This window comes from Rhinolophus sinicus, chromosome 5 (assembly GCF_057876585.1).
Source record: "Rhinolophus sinicus isolate RSI-liver-muscle chromosome 5, RSI-T2T, whole genome shotgun sequence".
In the NCBI taxonomy this organism is placed as follows: domain Eukaryota; kingdom Metazoa; phylum Chordata; class Mammalia; order Chiroptera; family Rhinolophidae; genus Rhinolophus; species Rhinolophus sinicus.
This window is the reverse complement of record NC_142505.1, coordinates 102,531,352-102,553,538: the sequence shown is the minus strand read 5'-3', so window position 1 is coordinate 102,553,538 and position 22,187 is coordinate 102,531,352. Positions and strand designations below refer to the sequence as shown.

Genomic DNA, 22,187 nt, shown 5'->3' with positions numbered 1-22,187 from the left:
GTAGAAACTGGGAATCTGCATTTTAAAGAAGACTCTCAAATGATTCTTTTGCTCACTAAACCTCCTGATCCCCTGCTCTGAACGATTAAAAATACCCTTCAAATGTCCACAGCAGCACATACGACCCTGAGGAATTAAAGCAGCTTTCCAAATGCGTCTTCTGGGGAAGGTGAACAGAGGTTCCCTGAAACATAGAAGTGGAGGCAGGACAGGAAGACCTGTGGTCAAATACAATTTGGGAGACGTTGGGGAAACAAAGTTAAACCGGTCTTTTTACAGCAGGACTTGTCAGAGCCTTTAAGGTGTGAATATGCATTATGAATCTAATGCTGCAAAGGAGCAGGCAACATTTCCTGATGATGGACCCCTTTTGGCTCAGAGCATCTCCTTGCATTAGTCCAGTGCCATATAGGTTGGGAAGTACTTCATGAGAACTCTATGTGTGGGGGCTCCATCCTTGGAAGGACCAGGCGAACCTTCACCTACTCAATAGTCACAAATGGCGGTGCCATGCTTAATTGACCTGCTCCTAAAATGCTGGCTTTCTGGTGATCAGGCCCAACACAAACCACATCATCACTACTAGCACATCAGCTCAGAGCCCGTGTCCTTGGGCTCCCAGTGCCTCCCAAAGTCAGGGCACTTCAGCATAGGGCCCCTGCACTAGGTGACGGCATCCTGGGAGTCAGGGATGGTGAAGCATTCACGACAACCATGTCTATTGAGAGCTAATCGCTGGCACTTATGAAAAGCTTACTGGGGGCCTAGTACCATCTAAGCGCTTTACAGGCATCTCCTCATTAAGTCACCACCAGAATGGCAGGCATCGTCAGCACCTTCGTTTACAGAGGAGGAGTAGGAGGGAGATTACATAAGTCCCCAAAGACCAGGCAGCTTGTCCGTGATGGGGCTGGGTCCTGAATCCGGCCATGTGAGGTCTGCCACTGTTAGACATTCGAATGGCTCCACCCAGGGGCCATCGTGCCTGAGCCACACTCTTTTATCTAAGGTAGGACGATGCCACACAGAAGAGGAACAAGTTAAATACACGTTGAAGGGCGATTTCTTTTTTTGGAAAATGGGGATTCATAACGTTTTAGCTGGCCCTCTGCCCCAGCTTCTAACTTCACCCAGCTTACACTTCTGACTGGTGGGTCACTAGAGTGCTGCCCCTCTACCAGCCACTTGAGTTCCTCTGTGCGTTCACAGCCTGTGCCTTGCATCCTTACCCAGTGGTGCTCACAAGAACCCTTTAGGGTGGGTGCCATGATTTCCATTTTGTAGAGGAAGAAACCAAGACTCAGAGAGGGTAAGGGCCTTGCTCACAATCGCACAGCTAGTAGATGGATGAGTGATTCACCCCTAGGCTGTCCACCTCCAATGCCTACCTCTTGGCTTCTACCCTCCTTTCTTCAGAGGAGGTTGGGAGTAATCACAGGCGGATTTAAGGGAAGAAATGCTGAGGCTTCAAAAAACAGCTTCATTTTCAGGTTGTTGTTCTTTTTCTCTGTCTCTGGCTCTCTCTCTCCCATCTTCCCCCTCTCCATCCCTCTGCCTTTCTTCAACCCAGACAGAATCTCTAGGAATGATGATTTCACCTGATCCGATTTTCACACCCTGGGAATTCCCTGACAGGCTTCTGTGGTACCGTCTCACCCTTGTTAGCCTAGGGCCACGTTTTTGTACCTGAGGGATTTCTATCCTGGCTGCTGCTGTCTCTCCCCTTTTCTGTTACAAAGCCCAGTGACAACAGAGAGCAGGGGCTGCCGATCTCAGCCACTGAGTTCCCCAAATGCTCACCCTCTGCTCGCAGTTTCTGGCCTCTTGCAGTCTGGTCTACTCCTCGCCCTACCCCCATCAACCTCCATTTCAAGGAGCCCACTGACAGGTCAGACAGAAGCAAGTATGGCCAGTGACGGCCAGCCTGGCAGGGGGTGGCGGCCTGGTGGGGTGCCAGACAGTGACCTGCTGGGCCCCTCAGAAAGAAAAAGGACTGTCACCACCAACACCTCTCTGGGCAACAAACTGGAACGTAACTTTCTGCCTGAGGAGAGACACTATCTAGGGGGAGGTGGGAGGGCTGGCTCCGGAGCTGAGAGAATTAGCAGGGGGCATGGTGCCTCTCTTCCTGCTACATAAGGAAATGCCCCAGACTGTCAACTGGGGGGAAGGGACCAGACTCAGCTATCATACTAGCCTCCTGCTGAATTAGGGAAACCTGAAGTACTAATTCCTAAATGTGGCTTTGCCATGCTACAGGCACTGCCCTTCTCACCCAATCTTCACATATACTAGGAGCCAGTATTGTACTGCCAATTATGGCTCCAGGGTCTGGAGGTCAGTGACACACTAGCTGTGTGGCCTTGGGCTAGTTACTCTACCTCTCTGAGCCTCAGTTTCCTCATCAGCAAAATGGAAATAAGAATCATACCAGCTTAATAGGACTGTTACTAAAGATTAAATAAACCTCATGCAAGAGCATTTAGCCTATGGCAACCACTTGTTTGGTCTTATAGATGGAGAGACCCAGTCCTAGCCAAGTAATTACGTTACTTGACAAGGTTGGGAAGCTGCTAGTGAGCTTGCCCCACCACTCCATGCCTCGCCGCACAAGCCGTGGTTTGAGGACTAAGGATTCACTCAACAGTGCTCCTCACCAGCCCCTCTCTTTCCTCTCATCTTAGAGGACGGCTGCGAGCTGCATACCTAGTGCCATCAGCCCACAGCTCATAACAGAGATGAAGAGCAGCGTAACCGCGTGTTCTCGTCTTACCGAAAAGAAGTGATGTCTCTGACATTTGGATTTTCTTTGCGTTAATTAAATGATGTCAGTGGTAGAGAGTGACTTGGGTGTCGCTGTCTGTTTTTGTGTGTGTGCGTTTTTTAAAGTTTAAAATGAAATTTATTCATCCTAAGATCATCTAGTGAGTAAAAGACAACGGCTTTCTAGCCTCAATACGTCTCATTAAAGCTTTCACTCTCATTCAGTTCATTTACTAACGCGTTGACCAAGACAGACAGGGACCCTGTGGTTATGGGCCTAGAATTTAGAGGGGAAACAGAGAATTAAAAAATAAATGTATAACAGACTTTGAGAGAGTGATAGAGTTTGGAAGGAAAGTAAAGCAACAGGCTGGAGAAGGGTGGAGGAGGGGGTTTGCTGCTTAAGACGGGGAGCCAGGCATGGCGTCTCTGAAGAAGTGATGTTTGGGAAGAAACCTAAATGAGATGAGGAAACAAGTCATGGAAACATCTAGGGGAAGAGCAGTCTGGGCAGAGGGAACAGCAGGTACAAACGCCCTGGGTGGGAATGTGTTTTGTTGAGTTTATAGGAACAATAAGATGGATGTCAGGCCAAATGAGGGAGAAGAATTGAGGGAGGAAGTGAGATCCGAGTGGAAGCAGGGACCCACTTATGCAGAGCCAAGGAAGCCATTGTGGTCCCCTGGATGCCATTCTTTGGGAGGTGAGATGTCCTGGAAGGTTTGAACAGGGACGGGATATGCTCTGACTTTTAAAAGGATTCTTCTGATTGCTCTGTGTGGCATAGACCAGAAGCTGGAAGGACAACCGTCCACCCCAGGAAGGTGGCATGCTCTGGGTGGAGATGAAAAGACATTAAGAAACCATCACCTTCGTGATGAGGAATAGAAAATGGAGGGGCCAGACAAGGGTGCACCCACACTTCTTTGTGGCAACATGCGTAGCCCAAGTCGGCATGTGAAAGCACCAGGAAGGGTCACCCCTCAGACCACGTGACAGTCCGAAAGTGATGGCACTGGTGCTGTGTATCCCAGGGCCAAGACTGCGTGACAGGTGCCAGTGGGATGGACTATTCTCCCGAGATCTGCTCCCCCTGTGTCATGTGCTCTACCAGCGAGCAATCGAGGATGGCAGAAAAAGGAGTGGGAAGAGCTTGCTCCCGTGACTGTGGTGTCCCTTTCCCCATCTGCCTTGTCCCTGGAGTCCCCTCTCCCTTCCTGACCCCAGCCCAGCAGCTTTGCACTCTCAGGAAAACCTGGCATACAACCACTTTCAGAGTGAGCATGCCATTTAGAATTAGGAGAACAGAGTGTCCAAGCCAGTGCCTCACGGCTGACTTTCAGCAAGCTGCTCCCTACCTCCTCACTGCTTAAATGGAATCCTCTCTTGTTAAAGGTAAGCCAACTGAGTCAGAGCTTTTTGTAACTCTATGCAGGCCAGACAGAATCTGTCATTGCCCACGCAGCTTGGGGGCCCCTGGTTTGTGTCAGAGCCGGTGGGTGTGGGATGGAGAGGGGTGTGTTAGAACAGGGACTAAAAGATGAATTTCTCATTTGGAAATGTTATGACGGTACGATATTTACCTGATATGGCGAGCTTCTGATTGGTGAGCTTCTGATTGGGGGCAGTGTGTGTTTTTAGAGTCTGAAGTCACAGGGAGCTACTAATACTTAGAGCTGTCATTTAAATCAAGTGGCATTAAGGCACTTGCTATGAACTTTCTAGTCAAATCTCACAACAGGCCTATGAGGCTGGCGTGGCTGTTCCTGGTTTACAGATGATGGAACAGAGGCTTGGGGAGGTTAGGTTCTTTGATCGAGGAAGAACCGGAGCCAGAATTTACACAAGTCTGCCTGACCCCAAAGCCCGAGGAGCCCAGCAATAAAGGGCACAGCATCCAGTGCTGTCCTAAGGGGCAATGGGAGAAGCAGCGAATGTCACCAAGGGTGAGCGACCGAGACCAGCTACCACCGACCCTCTCCCAGCGTGCTCTTCCCCAGCTGCCATTTGTTCCAACACCCTTGAAAGGGAGGAAGATCCCGCGAGGTTGGAGCCCTGAGCACCCCGTTCCACAGCTACACCTCTGTAGCAGTGATTTCAGTGACCCAGTGATGTCCCCAGAGTCCACACGCCAGTCAAGCTGCCACTGCCTCAGGAGACAGAGCTGTCGCTCTCCGTCAGGCAGCCCGGGGCTGCCATGCTCAGAGACATCACTCTCTGCCAGCACTTGCGCTCCCCTAAAAATGACACGGACTGTGTCACGTCAGTGGTTCTCACAGTGTCGCAATATCTGGGCACTTGTTACAAACACACACCCTCGGGCCCCACAGCAGATCTGCTGAATCAGAAGCTCGGGGCGGGGGGCCCAGCACTCTGTGCATTACCCTTTCCTGGCAATTCTGATGCTCATTGACCCATGAGAACCCTGTTGCTAAGCGTTCGGCATGTATTCACTCATCTAAGCCTCACAGCATCCTACGAGGTAGGAACCATTATTAGCCCCACTTTACAGAGACCAAAACTGAGGCTCCGAGGGATACAGAGACTTGCTTATGCTCATCCTGTGAATCGGGGAGAGCCAGGATGTGCACCCCGAGCTCCCTGACCCCAAAGCCCCTTCCCCACCCTGTCAGGCTCCCTCTTCCCCCCATGGTGAGAGAATGCCTGCGTGCAGCAGAGGAGACATAAACAAAGGTCACTTGTTCTTCCGTGTTGTGAGTGTGTATGTTTAGGAATAATTCCAGCAGCTACGCCAGCATTCTGTCTGAGGGAAGAGGTGTGGTTGCGATTTTGGAGCCCAGGTGGCTAATGAGGAAGGCAAAGCAAATCCTTGAGGTCCAGTGCACCCTGCCCAGCACGGCACACGAGCCCTGTTTGTCTAGACCCCTTCCCCAGCCTAGCGACATCAACCTTCTCAGAGGTCCCCAACGATGCACTGCTGTCTCTTGCCTCTGCTCCTTTGTCATTTGGTTTGCCCACAGTGCCCTTCCCTCTTTCCTTACCTAATTCCTCTGTATCTTTATCTGACTGCAAACCTCGCTGCCCCTCCTCTGGGCTGCCATAGCCCCTGGGCCTTACTTCTGCCACGGACCCTTAGTACACAGCTGTGTACCAGCTGGTTCCATGTGTGTTTCACGCACCACCAGACTGTGGATTGTTTGTGGGCAGAGTCTGGATCTCATTCATTCATGCAGAGAGAGGCTCTGGTATGTATTTGCTGAACAAATAAATGATTTTTCTTGGTGTGTGTGGGGGGGTGGTTCTGTCCAAGAGTGAGGCTGGTTTGGGAGGAGGCATTTGCTGTCATCACTATCACGGACCAGAGGGCCGAGTAGGGCTTGGACCAGGTGAGGTGAGTGAGGCTCACCTAGGTGCCAGCTTAAAAAAGGTGCTCACTCTCAGGTGCAGAGGTACCTCAGCTCATCCCTGTGCAGGTCCTGAGTCTGAGATAGATCAACTCACACCAGTAGTGCCAGGCACCCATCCTCCGGAGAGTGACTGGGTCCCTTTGGGAACAACATGACATGGAGGAAAGAACACTGGGTTTAAAGCCTGGAAACCGACCTCTGGCCTGATCTGCTATGCTCTATTTGGCCCAGAAGAAGTCACTTTCCCTCTTTGGGCTTCGTAGCTGCTGGGAACTCTATATTTTGGCCTTTCAGCATCTGACATCCTGACTCCATGATCCCATGCATGGAAGAGGTAGTGTCCCTGAGTGTCTGTAAGTATAGAGCTCCAGAAAGAGGGCTGGGCAGATCAACGAGGACATACCCGGAGGAATGGAAAAGGGAGGGAATCCCCTTGGAAAGGTGCAGTCTTTGCTGTGAGTGGGAGAGAAACAAGCACAGGACACAGAGCTTTGGGTTTTTTTGGAGTCACATTTGGCCACATAGTGCTGGCCATTCTCCAATCCCCAGAGCTCCTGGTGGAGAAAACAGAAAGTCAAAGCAAAGAGCACACGCCTCGGGCAGCTTCTCTTGCTGTGGAGCTGCTCGGCAATTTCAAGTCCAGCTGCTCGACTCCCCCCTGCTCACCCCCTGCCTTCTAGGGCATAACGCACTTTGTGGCAAGAAAGCCTTCCAAAGCCCAAACTGGGGAAAAGCTAAGCCAATGCTCTTTTCCAGAATGCTGCAGAATCTGTGCTTCTGAGGGGCTGAGGGTGTGAACACGCCCAGTCTGCCCTGCTCTCACTCCGGGCTCCACATTCAGGTACTGTGAACGGCCCACAAAGGAGGGCTCTTGGCCTGGGCTCTGACTCCTGACGCGGCTCCGCTTCAGCTGCGGAACCTGAGTAAGTCCCTTCACCTCTCCGGCCCTTTGTTTCTGCTTCTATGGAAAGGATAAAAGAGGCTCTTGGGGCTCTTGGGGGCTATTGTCATGATTTATTTGGGCAATGTGGGTAAAGGCCTGGCCCTGGTCAGTGCTTCATGCATCTGGCCTTAGGCATCAGGTCCTCTGTCACGTCAGCGGACACACCCTGTTCCGGGACCATCCAGACCCTTCCTGTGTGTTCCTGGGAGATGCCCCAGGTTTCTCAACCTTGGCATTACTGACATTTTGGGTTGGCTCATTCTTTGTTGTGGGGGTCGTCCTGTGCCTGTAGGATAAGAGTATTTAGCGGTGTCCTAGGCCTCTGCCCACAACATGCCAACAGCTCCTCTGCCCATCCTCCATAGTGACGCATGAAATATCTCCCCGACATTGCTAATGCCCTGGAGAGCAAAACTGCACCTGGACTGAGGGGGATGGGGTATTGTGGAGGCAACAGCTAATCATGTCACCAGGCCATCGAGACTTTATTCAAATGCTTGTCACAGAAACCAAGAGGGTACTTGTTGCAATCTAGGCAGTTTCTCTGGCCAAGACAAAATATAGTCGTGATAGAAATGTTACGTCTTGGCCACCAGTTAAGGATCTGTGTTTTGATCCTTTCATTTCCTAAAATAAGTACATAGTGATTTAAATTATTAACATTTTTGTAGATTATTCATTTTAATCACAATTTGATGATGAATATTTGATTTGTCATCTAATCAGGGAAAAATATAATCCCTTAAGAGATACTTAATAACCATTTAAACTACTAAAGACTTGATTAGAAAACACTGAAGGTGCTATGCGAGGTAAACTCATGAACTTGAAATACTTTTTACTTTTCAAAAAACAAATCCCACGGTCCAATTTACCGGGCAAAGGTTTGCAATGGGAAAGTCTACGCGGTGATTTTTCTCCTGAGGTTTCTTTGCAATAATACCAATTCTGAACGTGTGTGAAGCTTCTTCAGCAGCCGCTTCCAAATTGTGTTAGTGTTTTAGAAGAAATGAGAGGCTGGCTTTAACGTAGAAAAGCGGTGTATCACAGTGGTCAGCTGAAAGGCCTATTTTGAACATTACCTTCTTGAGCCTATGTATCGTCATCTGTGAAGTGGAAAACCTATGACGAGATAGTCTCACAGAACTTGTATGTCTGGGATGAAGAAACAGACAATATACAAGAAAGATACAGATGGGGCAATTTAGGAGTGCGACATTGCTGTGATGGGAGGGGGAGAGGGGGAGGTGGACTTTATAGGTCCAGACAGGCCTCTGTGGGGAGTGGGTGTTTGAGCTGAGAACTAGGAGAGACAGTTGTGCAAATGCCCAGCTCGGAGCATTTCTGGCCCGGAACCAGCAAAGACCCTGAGGTGGGACTAGACTGGCCAGAGTGGATGGATATAGCAGAGCTGCTGCAAGGGACAGTGGGGACAAGTGAGAGAGAAGGAGGGGACGTGTCACAGAAGGCCCTCTAGGCCAAGGCAAAACACTTGCTTTTGACTCTCACTACACAAGAAGCCCTTTGAGGGCACGGCGTGATCTGATTTATAATAGAAAACGAACCCTCTGGCTGCTGTGGGAAGGAACAGAGGGCACGGGAGGCCCACCGGCTGCCTGCTCTCGTTACCCAGATACGTACTAAGCTCAGCGCAGTGGTTGGTGCATGCAAGCCCTCAAAAATTTACTAGTCATAGCTTTCATATGCGATGGAGCATGGGTTCTATTTTATAAAACCCCTATAGAATAATAGAAAACTGAACCTCAACCCTTAGTTTCTTAATCCTATGATTCTCTAGTCAAATATGCCCAGAAAGTCAAGCTCTTATTTCGACTGAAAGATCCAGAATCCAGAATACTTTCAGTGCCCTGTTGTCATGTGGCCCCTCTAGGATTTCAGGTGGGACTCGTTCTGCTTTCCTCCCAAAGAAGAGAGACCCAGCGTCTGGCCAGATTGCAGTGGCCTCAAGGCGATGCTCTCCTCCTAAGCATTAGATACATTGCTTTCCTCTCTGGGAGCTAATCGGGGACTCTTTATGGCTCCAGCTACCTTTGCCACAAGGTCTTTGGACTACAAGGGGAATCCTCAATCCAACCCAATTAACTGAGTAATGTTGCACTTTTAAGCTGTCCCCCACCCAACCAATCCATCAACGTGATTTACACACATTAATCAAGGCATTTACAATGTATTCACCAAGCCTTATCTCTTATTGGATGAAGAAACCAGACGATTTGGACTGGAGAACCATAACTCTTCCAGAGTCCCTGAAGTCCTGAGCTTGGCTCTGCTCAATGCACAGACAAGGTGAGTTATTAATTAACAATTGAGATAAATGCCGGAGTAGCATCCCTGAATCATGTCAAGCCGATTTGGGTGGTTATGGGATGAGGAGGGAGGGAAAGGAGGCAGTGGGCGGGGGTGGGGGTGGGGGCTTCCATCTGTTCCAAGTGCTTTGGACAGAATCCAGGGTTATTTCTCCTCATTTAGACCTGGCTGGAGAGGCCGGAGCTCAGGCCAGTATCCACATCTCTTAACCCAAGGCAGCTGCCTTCGGAGTGAAACAAGGAACCAAGCCTCACAGACGGAACTGGGCTGGGAAATACTGTTCTGAGGACCAGGTTGAGACGAGTCCTTAATTTAGGGAGAGAAATGTAGAAACTGCCCCCACCAGGGATTACTAATCACACACAGCTGTGGTTCTGAGGACTCTCCAGGGAGACAGGCTGAAGACCCTGGGTCAGCACTGTGACAGGCTTTCTGTCATGTCCTGCAGCTGACACCCACACTCCATGCCACTGTCCTCTCTACACTCCTGCTGAGACAGCCTTCCACTCCTGTCAGCCCTCATGCTGGATGAGAAGAGTAATAATAATAATAATAATAATAATAATAATAAATTATGTTTCAATACATCTTATCTTTTCAGATGGATGTGAGCTCTTTGTGGACATGGTCATAATTGTCTTAATATTTGTAAAGGCCTATTCCCAATGTCTAATATTTAGTAAACTCTTAACAAATGCTTGTTAAACCACGAATGAATAGCTAAAGGATGGATGGATGGATGGACGGATGGATGGATGGATGGACAGATTCATACATAATGACAGAAAGTTAAAGGCTTTTTAAATTTGGAAACAAACATCAATCACCTCTCCAACTAGGAATACAGAGCACTTCTAAATTATACTAAAGTTAAAAACAATAAAATATACTAAAGTTATTCACTCAGGAACTGAAGGTGACAATATGTTGACAGTTTTTTTCAATTACTCATCTCTTCTTGAAATAATATTCTCCTCTGCTCACTTGTGTTCTGGGAATTCTAGGGGTCAGTGTTGGGGGCACAGGTGCTATGACACTGGGTGGGTCACCCTACTCAGGGAAGTCCTTGGTTTAAAGTTTTTCTCAAAATGTGGTCTGCAGACCACTTGTGTCAGAATTCTCTGGGTTGCTTAATCAAAATGCAGAGTCCTGGGTCTCATATCTGACCTAATAAATTAGAATCTCAAAGGTGGGGGCCTGGAAATCTAAATTTTTAACAAGTTCTCCAGTGTGGTTATGCAATGCTCAAGTTTAATAAGCACAAGTTAGAACCTCGGTTACCTACTGTGGGAAAGTTAGTGATTGGGCTCCGTCTGTGTGGATGCAGCATTTGTTCTAGAAAATAACAACATTAATATGAATAATGTTAAAGCTAGCAGCAGCTAAACACATGGGGACATCCTATGAGCCAGGCATCTTTGTATTGCCTGTATTTTCTCACTGAAACTTCACACCTGCTAACGGAGGTGGCATTAACATGCCCATTTCACAGACAAGAAAACCGAGAGTTTGAGCAGTAAAATGACTTGCAGAAGTGGGATACAAAGACTGACTCCTGAGCCTAGGCTCTTAACCATAGGATGTTACAGTGTCCCCTATTCAGAAACTAGAGAAGTGACAGGAGAAGGGACTAAAGGTCTAATTTCAGTGATGTGCTGAAGCAGATCTGAGGGGAAGCAGAGACAGCTCCTATGGAGCACGGAGGGATGTGATGCATGGGGACGTGTGCACAAACTCAACTTAGGAAGGGCATTCTCCTACCCGCTCTACCTCCAGGCCTCAGACAGACTCCCAGTCTGGCTTGAAATGATGGAAGTTGGGCTTTGTATAGACAGAGGGTTGGGGGTCCCGACTCTAAGTTCGGGGTGATAAAGGGGTGTAAGAAAGGAGTAAGGACCGTCTTTCCAGGCCAGCATGTCTAACAACACCTCCCCACCTCATGGTTCCCACTTTTAGAGAGAATCTACACCGTTTCTCCTACCCGTGGCTGTGATGAACTAAATCTCACACCTCTGTCTTGGTGGTGATAATTAAATATTATTCGCCTGTCACTTGGTACACATGTTGTGTGTATTCTCAGGCTTTAATGAGCCGGTGTTTGTCTTCTGTAAGCAAAAATATTTCTTTGAGTTTCTTCTTTTTCAAATTGGGGTGAGCAGTTCACGGGAAGATCTCTCACTATTAAAAAAGACAGACTGCTTGGCGGCACGTTTGTCTGAACCGATTCTACTTCTTTCTAGGGGCAATGGCAGGTAAATCTTGTCCCTTCTGAAGCAGCCACTGTTTCCTGAGGATAAGTTAGTGGTCACATGGCTGGGGATGTTGAGAGACTTTAACAGTGATGGGAGTAAGAAGGTAGGGAATTGGCAGAAATTGGTTTTGTGGGTTATCCTAAGGCAGCTTTTCCCAATAGGGTTTCTCAACCAAATACCACAGAACACAGAAAACATTCGAGTGGACATTTTCTCAGGTTGTCCAAGGAAGGTACCTAACTAGCGCAATTCTGGATGCATAGGACAGAAGTTAATTCATGCCATGCAGTGGACGTCTTAGGACAGTGGTTCTCAAAGAGAACCCACATCAGCGTCACCTGGAAATTTACTAGAAATTCAAATCCTTGCATCCCACCCCAGACCCATGGAATAAGAAACTCTGGGGGAGGGGGGGGAGGAAGAGTCCCTGGGGGGAGGATTTAGCAATCTGTATTTAATCAAGCCCTCTGAGTGGTGTTGCTGTAATCTAGAGTTTTGGAACTCCTAGTGGCTATAAAGCATCAGGGCTTAATTCTCTCATGGAGGAAACCAGGTCAAAAAAGGCTAAGGACTTCAGTATCTATATTCATATTTGTATCTGTAGCCATCTCAGTTTAAAATAAAAAAGAAAATTTCGCTTTAAACTGAGATTTTTTTTTTTTAAACACTACGTCTTCCTAGATGGAAAAATGATTTGCCTCTTCCAGCTCACTTTGGACGAGCGCTCTATTATGTTCCCCATTCACGAGGTTTATAACAAACGTGTTCATTGCAGCTGCTCCCAGGCCTATGAGCAGGATGCTTTGCCTGCTGCTTCTTCTGACGCACCTCCAGGTTTAGAAGCCCACACAGCCCTTCCTGAGAATTCCCAAAGCAAGACACAGCCTGCAGCACAACTCCCACCCCCACCCACAGCCACTGAAAGCGTCACATAATTAGTGTGCTGCCGGGTGGGATCTGGAGTAGATGAGGAGTAACTTTAATATTTATCAATAAACAGCAAAGTGCTTAGCACACCTCCTAGGGAAGTAATTAACCATAAAAAGGATACTCTGCACAGAGGAGTCTCCTCCAAAAAAAGAACTCAGTTAATTGTGAGTTGCTAATGCCAGGTGAGAGGGAACCCGGGTCTGCATCTCACCTGACATAAGCAACTCTGAATTAACTGGGAGTTTCTTTTTATAAACACCGCGCAGAGCCTTTTTTTTCTTGATGGTTAATTACTTCCTTGGGAGATTCACTGTAACAGCTCCCATAACAAGGCCATTATTGTCTTTAGCACAATCACTGCCTCATTTGCTTTTGTGCCCTGCCTTTCTGATGCTCTGCTTCTGTTCACCATGAGGGTCCCTGACCTGTGCCTGGTCGTCTGGCAGTACCTGCTGTGTCTCCTCCAGCCCCACCCCCTCAGGAATTTGGTTTTATCCTGGTGGGAGCCTGGATCAGGGGTCGGGCTTGTAGAGAGGGAGGTGAGTTGAGCAAGGCTCAGTCAGGAGACTGAGTCCCCCTCCCCTATGTGCAGCCTTCCAACCCTTTGGTTCAGCTGCTGACACCCGCAACAGGGCAGGCAGCCAGGATGGCAGCTCCTTTCTGGAAGAGGAAGAAGCTGATTTGTTAGCAACGGCTGTGCTCAGAGAAATCATCAGGGACCAGAAGCAAAAACACTGAGCCTTACCAGGAAAACTAGTGCGATTTTGACTCTCACTCTTGGGAAGAAAGAAATGCATTATGTAGTTATGTCTCACCTCATTCAAGCATGAATTAAAGTGCCTTCTATTTCGGCTCTCTTTCAGGAAGGTAAATGAATGAACAGGAGCTCTGTGAGCCCCATCAGATCTGCATACTTTTTCTCACTGGTGTACGCCTATCAGTGCATGTGCATTTGGTTATTTATGAATTATATGCATGTACAACTGCAACAATAGATGATGGAAGTTGCAAAATGTCTATTAAGAGAACGAGGGAAAAAAAAAGAGTGTCTCACACTTTCAGTCATTACCTGGATGGATTGCATCTCACTCCGGATGCCACCGAAGCTGTCCCCTCGGGGCCACGAGGGCAGGGGACTGACATTCCCAGAGCATAGAGATAGGGATACAGCAGGACTGTACACACTTTTGCTAACTACTCAGGCTCATGGATCCTCTTACGCCCTGAAACAATTTTGGTGGGCGTGGATCCCAGACCTGCACTACTGTTCGGGGAACGTGGCATGGTATTCTTAGGAAATCAGGTGGCCCATATGCTACCACAATCCCATGTCGCCCCACAATCTTAGCACTCCATCAGGGAGTATCACAGGACAATTCAGCGCAGAGGTTAAAACCGGGGTCAGCGAACTTTCCCTGTAAAGGGCTGCAGAATAAATATCTTAGGCTTTGTCTGCCCTGGGGTCTCTGTCCAATGACTGACCTGGAAGTGACTTTCCAGGTAAAAGCAGTTACAGCCAACACACAAAATAACAGGCATGGCTACGTCCCAATAAAACGTACAATCATACATGGACACTCAAATTTAAATTCCACGTAGTTTCATGTGTCATGAAATGTCATTCCTCTTTAGAATTCCCCCAGCCCAAACCATTATATACAAAAAAGCATTTTTTTGCTCAGAGGCCCACGCTAACCCTGTTTCCCCGAAAATACGACCCAGCTGGACAATCAGCTCTAAGGCCTCTTCTGGAGCAAAACTTAATATAGGACCTGGTTTTATACTATATATATATTATGTAAGACCGGGTCTTATATTATAATAAAATAAGACTGGGTCTTATATTATTTTTTGCTCCAAAAGACGCATTAGAACTGATTGTCCAGCTGGGTCTTATTTTCTGGGAAACACGGAAATAGGTGGTGGGCTGGATGTGGCCCGGGGCTGTGGTTTGTCACCCACAGGTTAGAACACGGACTTGAGTCAGAGCTGGGTTTGGGTCCCAATTTTAGTACTGGCAACTGAGTTTTCTTTCAAAAGTTACTAAACCAGAAGGAAAAAAAGCTGACTACTCTCTAGGCCTCGATTTCCTCATCTGTAAGGTAGCATCTCACAGGGTGGTAAGGACGAAGGGATGCATTGCTTGTGATGCCTTAGCACAGCATGAGGCACATAAGTGTCACCATCAGCACAGCTGTGGGGGTAACTTCCAGCCCTGAAGGGTCTGGCAGGAGCAGTCACCCAAAGGCAGAGCCAGGGCTCAGCTATCTTTCTGTGGCGATAAGCATTGAGAATCCAAAGCCAGCATCAAACCCCAGAGCTTCCAGCTTATGGCTACCTCCAGGAGCTCCCACTGGCCCAAGGACGCTGCATTGGCTTCAAAGGAAATGTCACAACAACATTTGACAATAGAATAGGGGAGGTCTTTCAGGAAAAATGACTCATGACGACCGCATGTATACAATGCTCTGTTCTTGAGGGGCTGGGAATTAGAAGACGCTTGCTCACCTCCCTCATTATCCTTGTTATCTGCGCAGGAGGTTTCCATGGCAACGTTGCATCCGGGCCCTCTCCAGCCGGTCTGGCAGACACACTGCCAGCTGTTCTGACCCAGTGTGCATCTCCCGTTGCCGTTGCACAAATCGGGGCAGCCATCTGGTTGGAGAAACGGAGAGGATGAGAAGGAGGGACATGAGGCCACGCTGGGGCAGCAGGGGGGCCATGCAACGGGGGGAGCAAGGCCACAGGACAGCCGCTGGGCCAGCCTCAATGTGGGGCCCATGCCTGCCTTGGAAAGAGTCAGAGAAGCAGGCAATGCATGCAGTTGCAAGACGTAGTGGGGTCCCAGATGCAGGGGATCCCCAATGACACTGACCTGTATGAAGGGGTCTGAGGCAACCTCAAGGTGGGGAGATTGCAGGAAACTAAACTAGCTCTGAGCTTACAACAAGACTACCTAGGCTGTTGTTTCCATTCTGTGGCTTAGGACTGATGCCACCTCAAGAAAAAAAAATACATATATATATATATATATATATTTCTTTCTTTCTTTCTGTTTCTTTTTGTAGAAGTGTCTTCCTCAAAAGGAAAAAAAAAATCTCTATCAACCCTGAATGGAGCCAAACTGCTCTCCATCTTTCAGAATTTTAAAGATAAATGTATATATGATTATCACGAGTGTCTTATAACCAAGAGCTGGATGGTTCTGCTGGGCTATTTTCATATTTTTGTAATATTTAGTTTTAAGGAGCACTTTAAAATGTTGGCTGCTTATCGCTCAACCTATTTATGGCATGATTTAGAAACATGGCAGGATCTGAAGGCTGTGGGAGAAGGCGGTGCTGAGTGCCATGAATTGAGAAACGACAGAGCCTCGGGGAAAGCAGGGGGGTTCGAGTAATTCCTATTCTGTGGTTTTCTTTCATTTTGGGTGTTTGTGTGTGAAATCAGCAGCCTACCTACCTAATTCCCTAATCATCCAGAACCCTAAACAGGTACAGCTGCCACTCTGCTGACGTGCGCCTCCTCAAACAGAGCCTGGATGAGGAACGAAGAGAAAGGATAAGGCGGCACTAAAATGAGACGGGTAATCTCCCTAGCAGAGCCTCCGTCACCCTCTCTAAGATGTAGGGAGATGCACAGAAGTGGTAGGATGTGACCACACTCACAAGACCTTCTTGCTGGCAAGAATTCCTAGATGTGTTTGCATTTTTCTTTCTTTAATGAAGCATAATTCACATGCCACAACATTTTTAAGTGTACAGTGCAATGACGTCTAGTGAATTTACAACTCTGTGCAATCTAGGTATGTTTTCTTATTTCATGTACATACCCCCAGTGACCATTAATTTCATTGCCCCCATTGTCTCATCTCCACCTCTCTAATTCTATTTCTTCATCTGCTGCCATCTCCATGCCATCTCTTTCTTTGTCTCTTTTTAAACCACACAAAGTGCAGGGTGGACTGGGCCACGGCAGAGGGATGAAGACCGTTATAACGATGGAGGTAATTGTTTTGAAGCCTTGTGGGCCCAAATCTTCTGAATCTAAAGCACACATCTTCCTTACCTCTCTCTCAAGGTTCCAAAGGCCTTCACCTGGTATCCTTTCTCCCTTCTCTCTAATACCCCTTATGAAAATGGCAATAAACCTAATTTGTACGTGAGGCCATGGTGGGAATTTAAAGGACTCCTCCTAAGAAGAAAGGTCTGGGTGTCTGAAATTGAGTCGCAGTTTGCTTCTTTAAGAAGTTTCACTCCTCAGTGCTTCTTCTGTCCCACCCTTTCCCACTGAAGTCTGGGTTAAGGCCTAAGAGAGCAGAGTAAGCAACTGAGGAGAGGCTCTATGTGGGGAAGTATCTATAAGGAAGCTGAACTGTCTTGAGAAGAGAAACAATGAGATGGCAGCACGGGAATCTGTTTGCTTTTGATGCACAGCCTACCCTAAATCCACGATGCAAATGAGGCCCCACGTTTGCTCACTTCAGAAAGACTTGCTGGTCTCCACACAAACCCCTGCAATCAGACTCACATTTCCACGTCTTTCCTTACCAAGGAAGTGACTGGGCCCTCCCTGGAAAACCCGTGACATACCCCCGTTCACACTGCTAGAGCATGTTGGGAGCACAAGCAACCCCCCCGTTTCAGAAAAATGCCACAAACGTTTCTGCAGGAGCAAAATGGAAGTCAGTACCGTGTTTCCCCGAAAATAAGACCTAGCCGGACCATCAGCTCTAATGTGTCTTTTGGAGCAAAAATTAATATAAGGGCCGGTCTTATTGTACTATAATATAAGACCGGGTCTTTATAATATAATATAATATAATATAAAACATCAGGTATAATATAATATAATGTAATATAATATATAATACTGGGTATAATACCGGTTCTTATATAAGACCGGGTCTATAATATAATATAATACCGGTCTTGTATTAATTTTTGCTCCAAAAGACACATTAGAGCTGATGGTCCGGCTAGGTCTTATTTTTGGGGAGATACGGTAGGAAAAGCTGAAGGGACATTTCACAGGTTCTCAAGGAAAAGAGAATATTTCCAACTTCCAGCCACCTCCAGCTTTACAATTTCTACTAGTCGAGTTTCTGGGACTGGATCACAGAGAATACACGAAATGACAGACCTACTAACATTTGCTCAGCGTGCCATCTATTATATGTGCTTTGTTATTTAGCTACTTTGAGGTCTCATGTTTGACTAAATCGTACCCAAAGTCTCAACAGAAGCCTCATTGTGTAGGAAACCCACGTTCACTACCTAAAATTTAAATTTGCAAAGAACATCAGCGTGTCAGTCAGAGATACGCACTCAAAATATGTATATTCCTAGATTGAATGAGACTTTTTTTTCTCTTCTTTCTCTTTCTCTCTTGATTTTTCTCCCTTCCTGACCAACTGAAGTGAGATAAACAGACCACAGGAGCGGGTTTTCTCCACATCATATGAGGAAGATGAAAACACGAACAGTAGGAAGCTGGCAAATCTCTGAGAAGTTTCAGGGCAGCTGCTTTGAGCTTGAAGGGGAAGAAAGCAGCCTTGGTAGGTGCATGGCGTTGCTAGGCAACCCCAAGCTACCCCCAGCATAAGTTCATTCTGCTGGTGGCCTTCTGAGGAGGTGATAGGTTGTGTTTTTAAAGTGCAAAGCCAGCTTCTGCTTGAGGAAAAACAAAACGTAGGAAGTAATTAGTCTGCAGGGCAATTGGGTCTCAGGTGGCTGCTTTCTCTGGAGAGCAGCCAGTAACTGGTGTTGGACTGGGCTAATGGGCTCATACTTGGGGATCCAACAGGGCTCCCGGATAGAGTCTTCTGGATTTCAGGCCAGGACTGCTGACTTGCTTGAGTGCCTACCTACCTCTGACACCATGATAACAGGATGCTGTAAGACACAGATGTTTGGTTCCTTGTGCAGCCAAAGAGCTGGCTGTCTGGAGACTTTAGGTTCTATCGTGACCCTAGACCTGTGATTCTCAACTGAGGCAAGCAATTTTGTTCTCATTCTCTCCAGAGTGCATTTGGCAATGTCTGGAGACATTTTTTGATTATCACAACTTGGGGAGGGTGCTACTGTCATCTAGTGGGTGGAGGTCAGGGTGCTGTTCAATATCTTACAGTGCACAGGACACTTCCCACAGCAAAGAATGATCCAGCCCCACATGTCAGTAGTGCTGAGGTTGACAAACCCTGCCCCAGACCTAAAGCTCCATGCAAACTGAGACTTCCCTGTTTGCTGTTGGATCCCAGAGCCAGGCCTGGTGTCAGGCACATAGTAGGTGCTTGAATGAGTGGAAAACAATCAGTAGTGCAGGATTATTTTAGCCTGGCCCTTATCTAGATTCTTCTGAGAGTCCTGAGAAGATAATGCGACCTTCTCAGAGTCAAAGTCCACCTCCCAGGGAGAACTTTCCAGGGCATCAGTGGTATCTTGGGCTGGTTCTGTCACACTTCCAATGCCTTTGGCAGAGTGGAAATGGGACAATTTCCAATGGAACAATTTCTACTCGCAAAATTCCAACCACTAGGAAAGAAAACCTATTGATACAGTTACCAGGTAAGCAGGATTTTTGCCTTAACAAAAATGAGAGCTGACGTGGAAATTTGGGATTAAAAAAAAAACAACAAGAAACAACAAGCAAACAAACCCAAACCCTTATATTCAGATGACTCCTGAATGTTCAACTCCAGTCTTTCGAACTCTAGACCTAGATTCCAACTTACAGATCAGTATTTCCATCTGTTCATTCACAAGCATCTCCAACTCAACAGAATTCAGCCTCTTTGTCTCCTGTTCCCCCAAACTCTGATCCCTTAATCAAAGAGTGGCATCTCTGTGTACCCCAATGCCCAAGACTGAAACCTTGGAGTCATTCTCAGTACGCTGCCCACTCTCCCCACCTCTTTCATTTCATGTGTCTAGTCAACAACCAAGCGCTGCCTAATTTTCCTCTTAACAGTAAGAAGTCCCACCTGTCCTTCCTCCTAAAGATCTCTGGACTCTGCCCCCACCCCCACCCTACTGCTCAGCACTGCTCCGGACTCTTGCCAAACCTCCTACTCGCTCTCTCCGCCTCCCGTCTTGCACCATCACCCATTTCTCTCTGCTCTGGACACTGCTGAAAACACGTCTGTAGCTCCCCACCAACCCCAGGCTGAAGTCTGAAGTCCTCAACCTATCTTATGATCTTATATGAACTGGTTCCCACCATGTCAGCCTATCTCAATAGCACTTTAGACTTTGGTCAGACAGAAGTCCTTTGGCCTTTCCTTTTCCCTACCCTCATCTGCCTAACTTCAACGCACCCTTCAGAATTCATCTCCAGGAAGTCTTTACCAAGCTCTCAAATCTAGGCTAGCTACACCAGTCACAGAGTCGTCTCCCCTCCCCTCCCCTCCCCTCCCCTCCCCTCCCTACTATATACTGTGTAACAATGGTCTGGCACCTCCTTAATACTTGTTAGCCCATGCAGTAACCATTCCTTAAGATATTTTGCTGTCACCTGCTAAAAAACTGTTGTAATGAATGCTCACATCATCATCGTCTATAATTTGAATGGGGCCTCCAGAATTGTGCAGTGTGCAACTGAACCGCTGCCATGGGCACTCCTGTTGTGACGTAAGCCTGTCAGGGCAAGGCCCAGGTCTATCTCATTTCCTCTTGGTCTGCCAGCACTCAATAGTTAGGGGAATGGATGAATGAATGAATGACTCCTGACTGAAATCAGCATCTCCAATGCCTTTGGCAGAGTGGAAACGGAACAGTTTCCAAGACATTCTACACATAAAATTTCAAACACTAAAAAAAAACAAAAAAAACCCCGCAACCCTCCAAAGACCCCCAAACCTCTTTGAACATAGTTACTAGGTAGACAGGCTTTTTGCCTTAACAAAAATGAGGCATGAGCAAAATAATGTCTACAGCACAGTAAAGAGGGGAGCATAAATGCGCTTGAAGAAAGCTATAATTACCATAAAAGGCTTTCCTAAAACAGTATCAAGTGTTCCACCATGTGCAGCAATTTGGAGGTAGAAATAAGTGGCTAATAGTGTACAAGCGGCATGGAAGACAGAAGTCGCATTTTAATATCAAGCACACCTCAGAAAAGCACAGAGGACAATACCCTACTCAGATGGAAATGCAAGTGACAACACAAAACAGGCTTCATGGAAATGAAGACGGATGACAAGGAGAGCTAGAGGAGGGGCAGTTCCTGCCTGGTTCCAGAAACCACCAGGGGAGCTCCTGTGCCCTGGATTAAACCCCTGTGGAAAGTCTTTTCGGAATCAAGGGGAAAGCCTTGACCTTGTTTGGAGTCCGAGAGCTCTGGGATTAAAACCTAGATCTGTCTCTTGCTGTCGGTGTGATCGTGAGTTGGTAGCCTCTGCTCTCACCTCTATTTGTAAAATTATACATCTTACTAATTCATCTTGTTTATTGTCCCTCCCAGCAGAATACAACCTGCACGAAGGCTGGGATTTTTGTGTCTTTCGTTCATTGAGACATCCTCAGTGTATAGAAAAATAGCTGGCGCATAACGGACAATAAATGTTTGTTGGATGAAGAACTTACTTCCTCCGATGCCAGAGGGGTTAAACGAAGTGATAAAGGCAGAGGTTTTGTCACGGAGCTTGGCACATTGTAAACACTCCATACGTAGTAGCACTAGGTGACGCTGATATAATTGCTGCTATTGCCAATATTATAATTAGCGGTAGGCTTTTTCTTCCGGCACTGTTTGGCGTGTAGGCCATTTCTCTTTGCCTCACCTCCTCATCAGGAGATGAACGAGAGCCTATCCTAGTTCAAGTTGGAAAAATAGAGGTTCCTTGGGTGTTCTCAGGTGGGACTGCATCGCAGCCAAGGAAATCCTCACTCCCCCTGTGACCACCAACTCGAGAATCCAGCAAAGACACGTGGGGCCGGCTGCGTGAGGAGAAACCCCCCTGAAGCCAAGGGCAATTCTGAGGGGCAGGAGCAGTGAAGGTAAAATACATGCTGCCTTTTTCCTGGGGCACAGTTGTACTCTGGAATGTTAACTTAATCAGGGAAATCCCTTTCCCCCAACTGTTTTAAATGTCACTGTGTCCCGTGCTGGAAATATGAACTAGAGTCGGCCGCTGCATTCCAGAGCTCTTTAGAGTTGACAACAGCTGAGGTGTCGGGGGCCAGGGATTGCCAGAGGTTCAGTGGCCATTTATACTAAACAGCAGTGGCAAATGCTCAGAAAATTAATCTGGTGCTTCGAGACACTCTGGGGAAAACTCCAGGTAATTTTAGGAGACTGGCTGCCAAAGCAGCATTCTGGTCTCGGGGAAATGGCAGGGCTGTCCCTTCTCCTGTACCTGCCTGAGCAGGAGAGAGCTTTGGAGGGACTCTGTGCCCAGTCACAGATTGGCATGGACCCTCAGCCGTGAGCCTGCGCTTGAACAGCTGCCCCTGTTTTGTTAGAAAAGACGTGGAAAATCCAGAGGCAGATGTTCCTTTGTTTCAACAACATCTGGATGTCTTTAAGGGTTTGCACAGAGGCGAGTATGGGGGAGGCCGGGGTGGGCGGGCTGGGAAGGCCAGTGATGCTTCCCATGGTCTATTG

General features: G+C 47.5%; 1 protein-coding gene and 1 long non-coding RNA gene across 11 annotated transcripts in view; one reads left to right on the top strand and one right to left on the bottom strand.

Annotated features, from left to right (window-relative positions):
* The window catches only part of TENM2 (teneurin transmembrane protein 2), a 1,142,683-nt gene that overhangs the window by 80,036 nt on the left and 1,040,460 nt on the right, over positions 1-22,187 (bottom strand). For all 10 annotated transcript variants that reach the window (XM_019740872.3, XM_019740888.3, XM_019740899.3 and 7 more), the window contains one exon: positions 15,093-15,239. In XM_019740872.3, coding sequence (XP_019596431.3) covers positions 15,093-15,239 — 147 coding nt within the window. The remainder of the gene's footprint in view (positions 1-15,092; positions 15,240-22,187) is intronic.
* On the top strand, positions 6,916-10,165 carry LOC148758298 (uncharacterized). Its single transcript, XR_016021447.1, has 3 exons — positions 6,916-7,054; positions 9,297-9,381; positions 9,565-10,165. It is a non-coding gene; the product is annotated as an uncharacterized LOC148758298 (long non-coding RNA).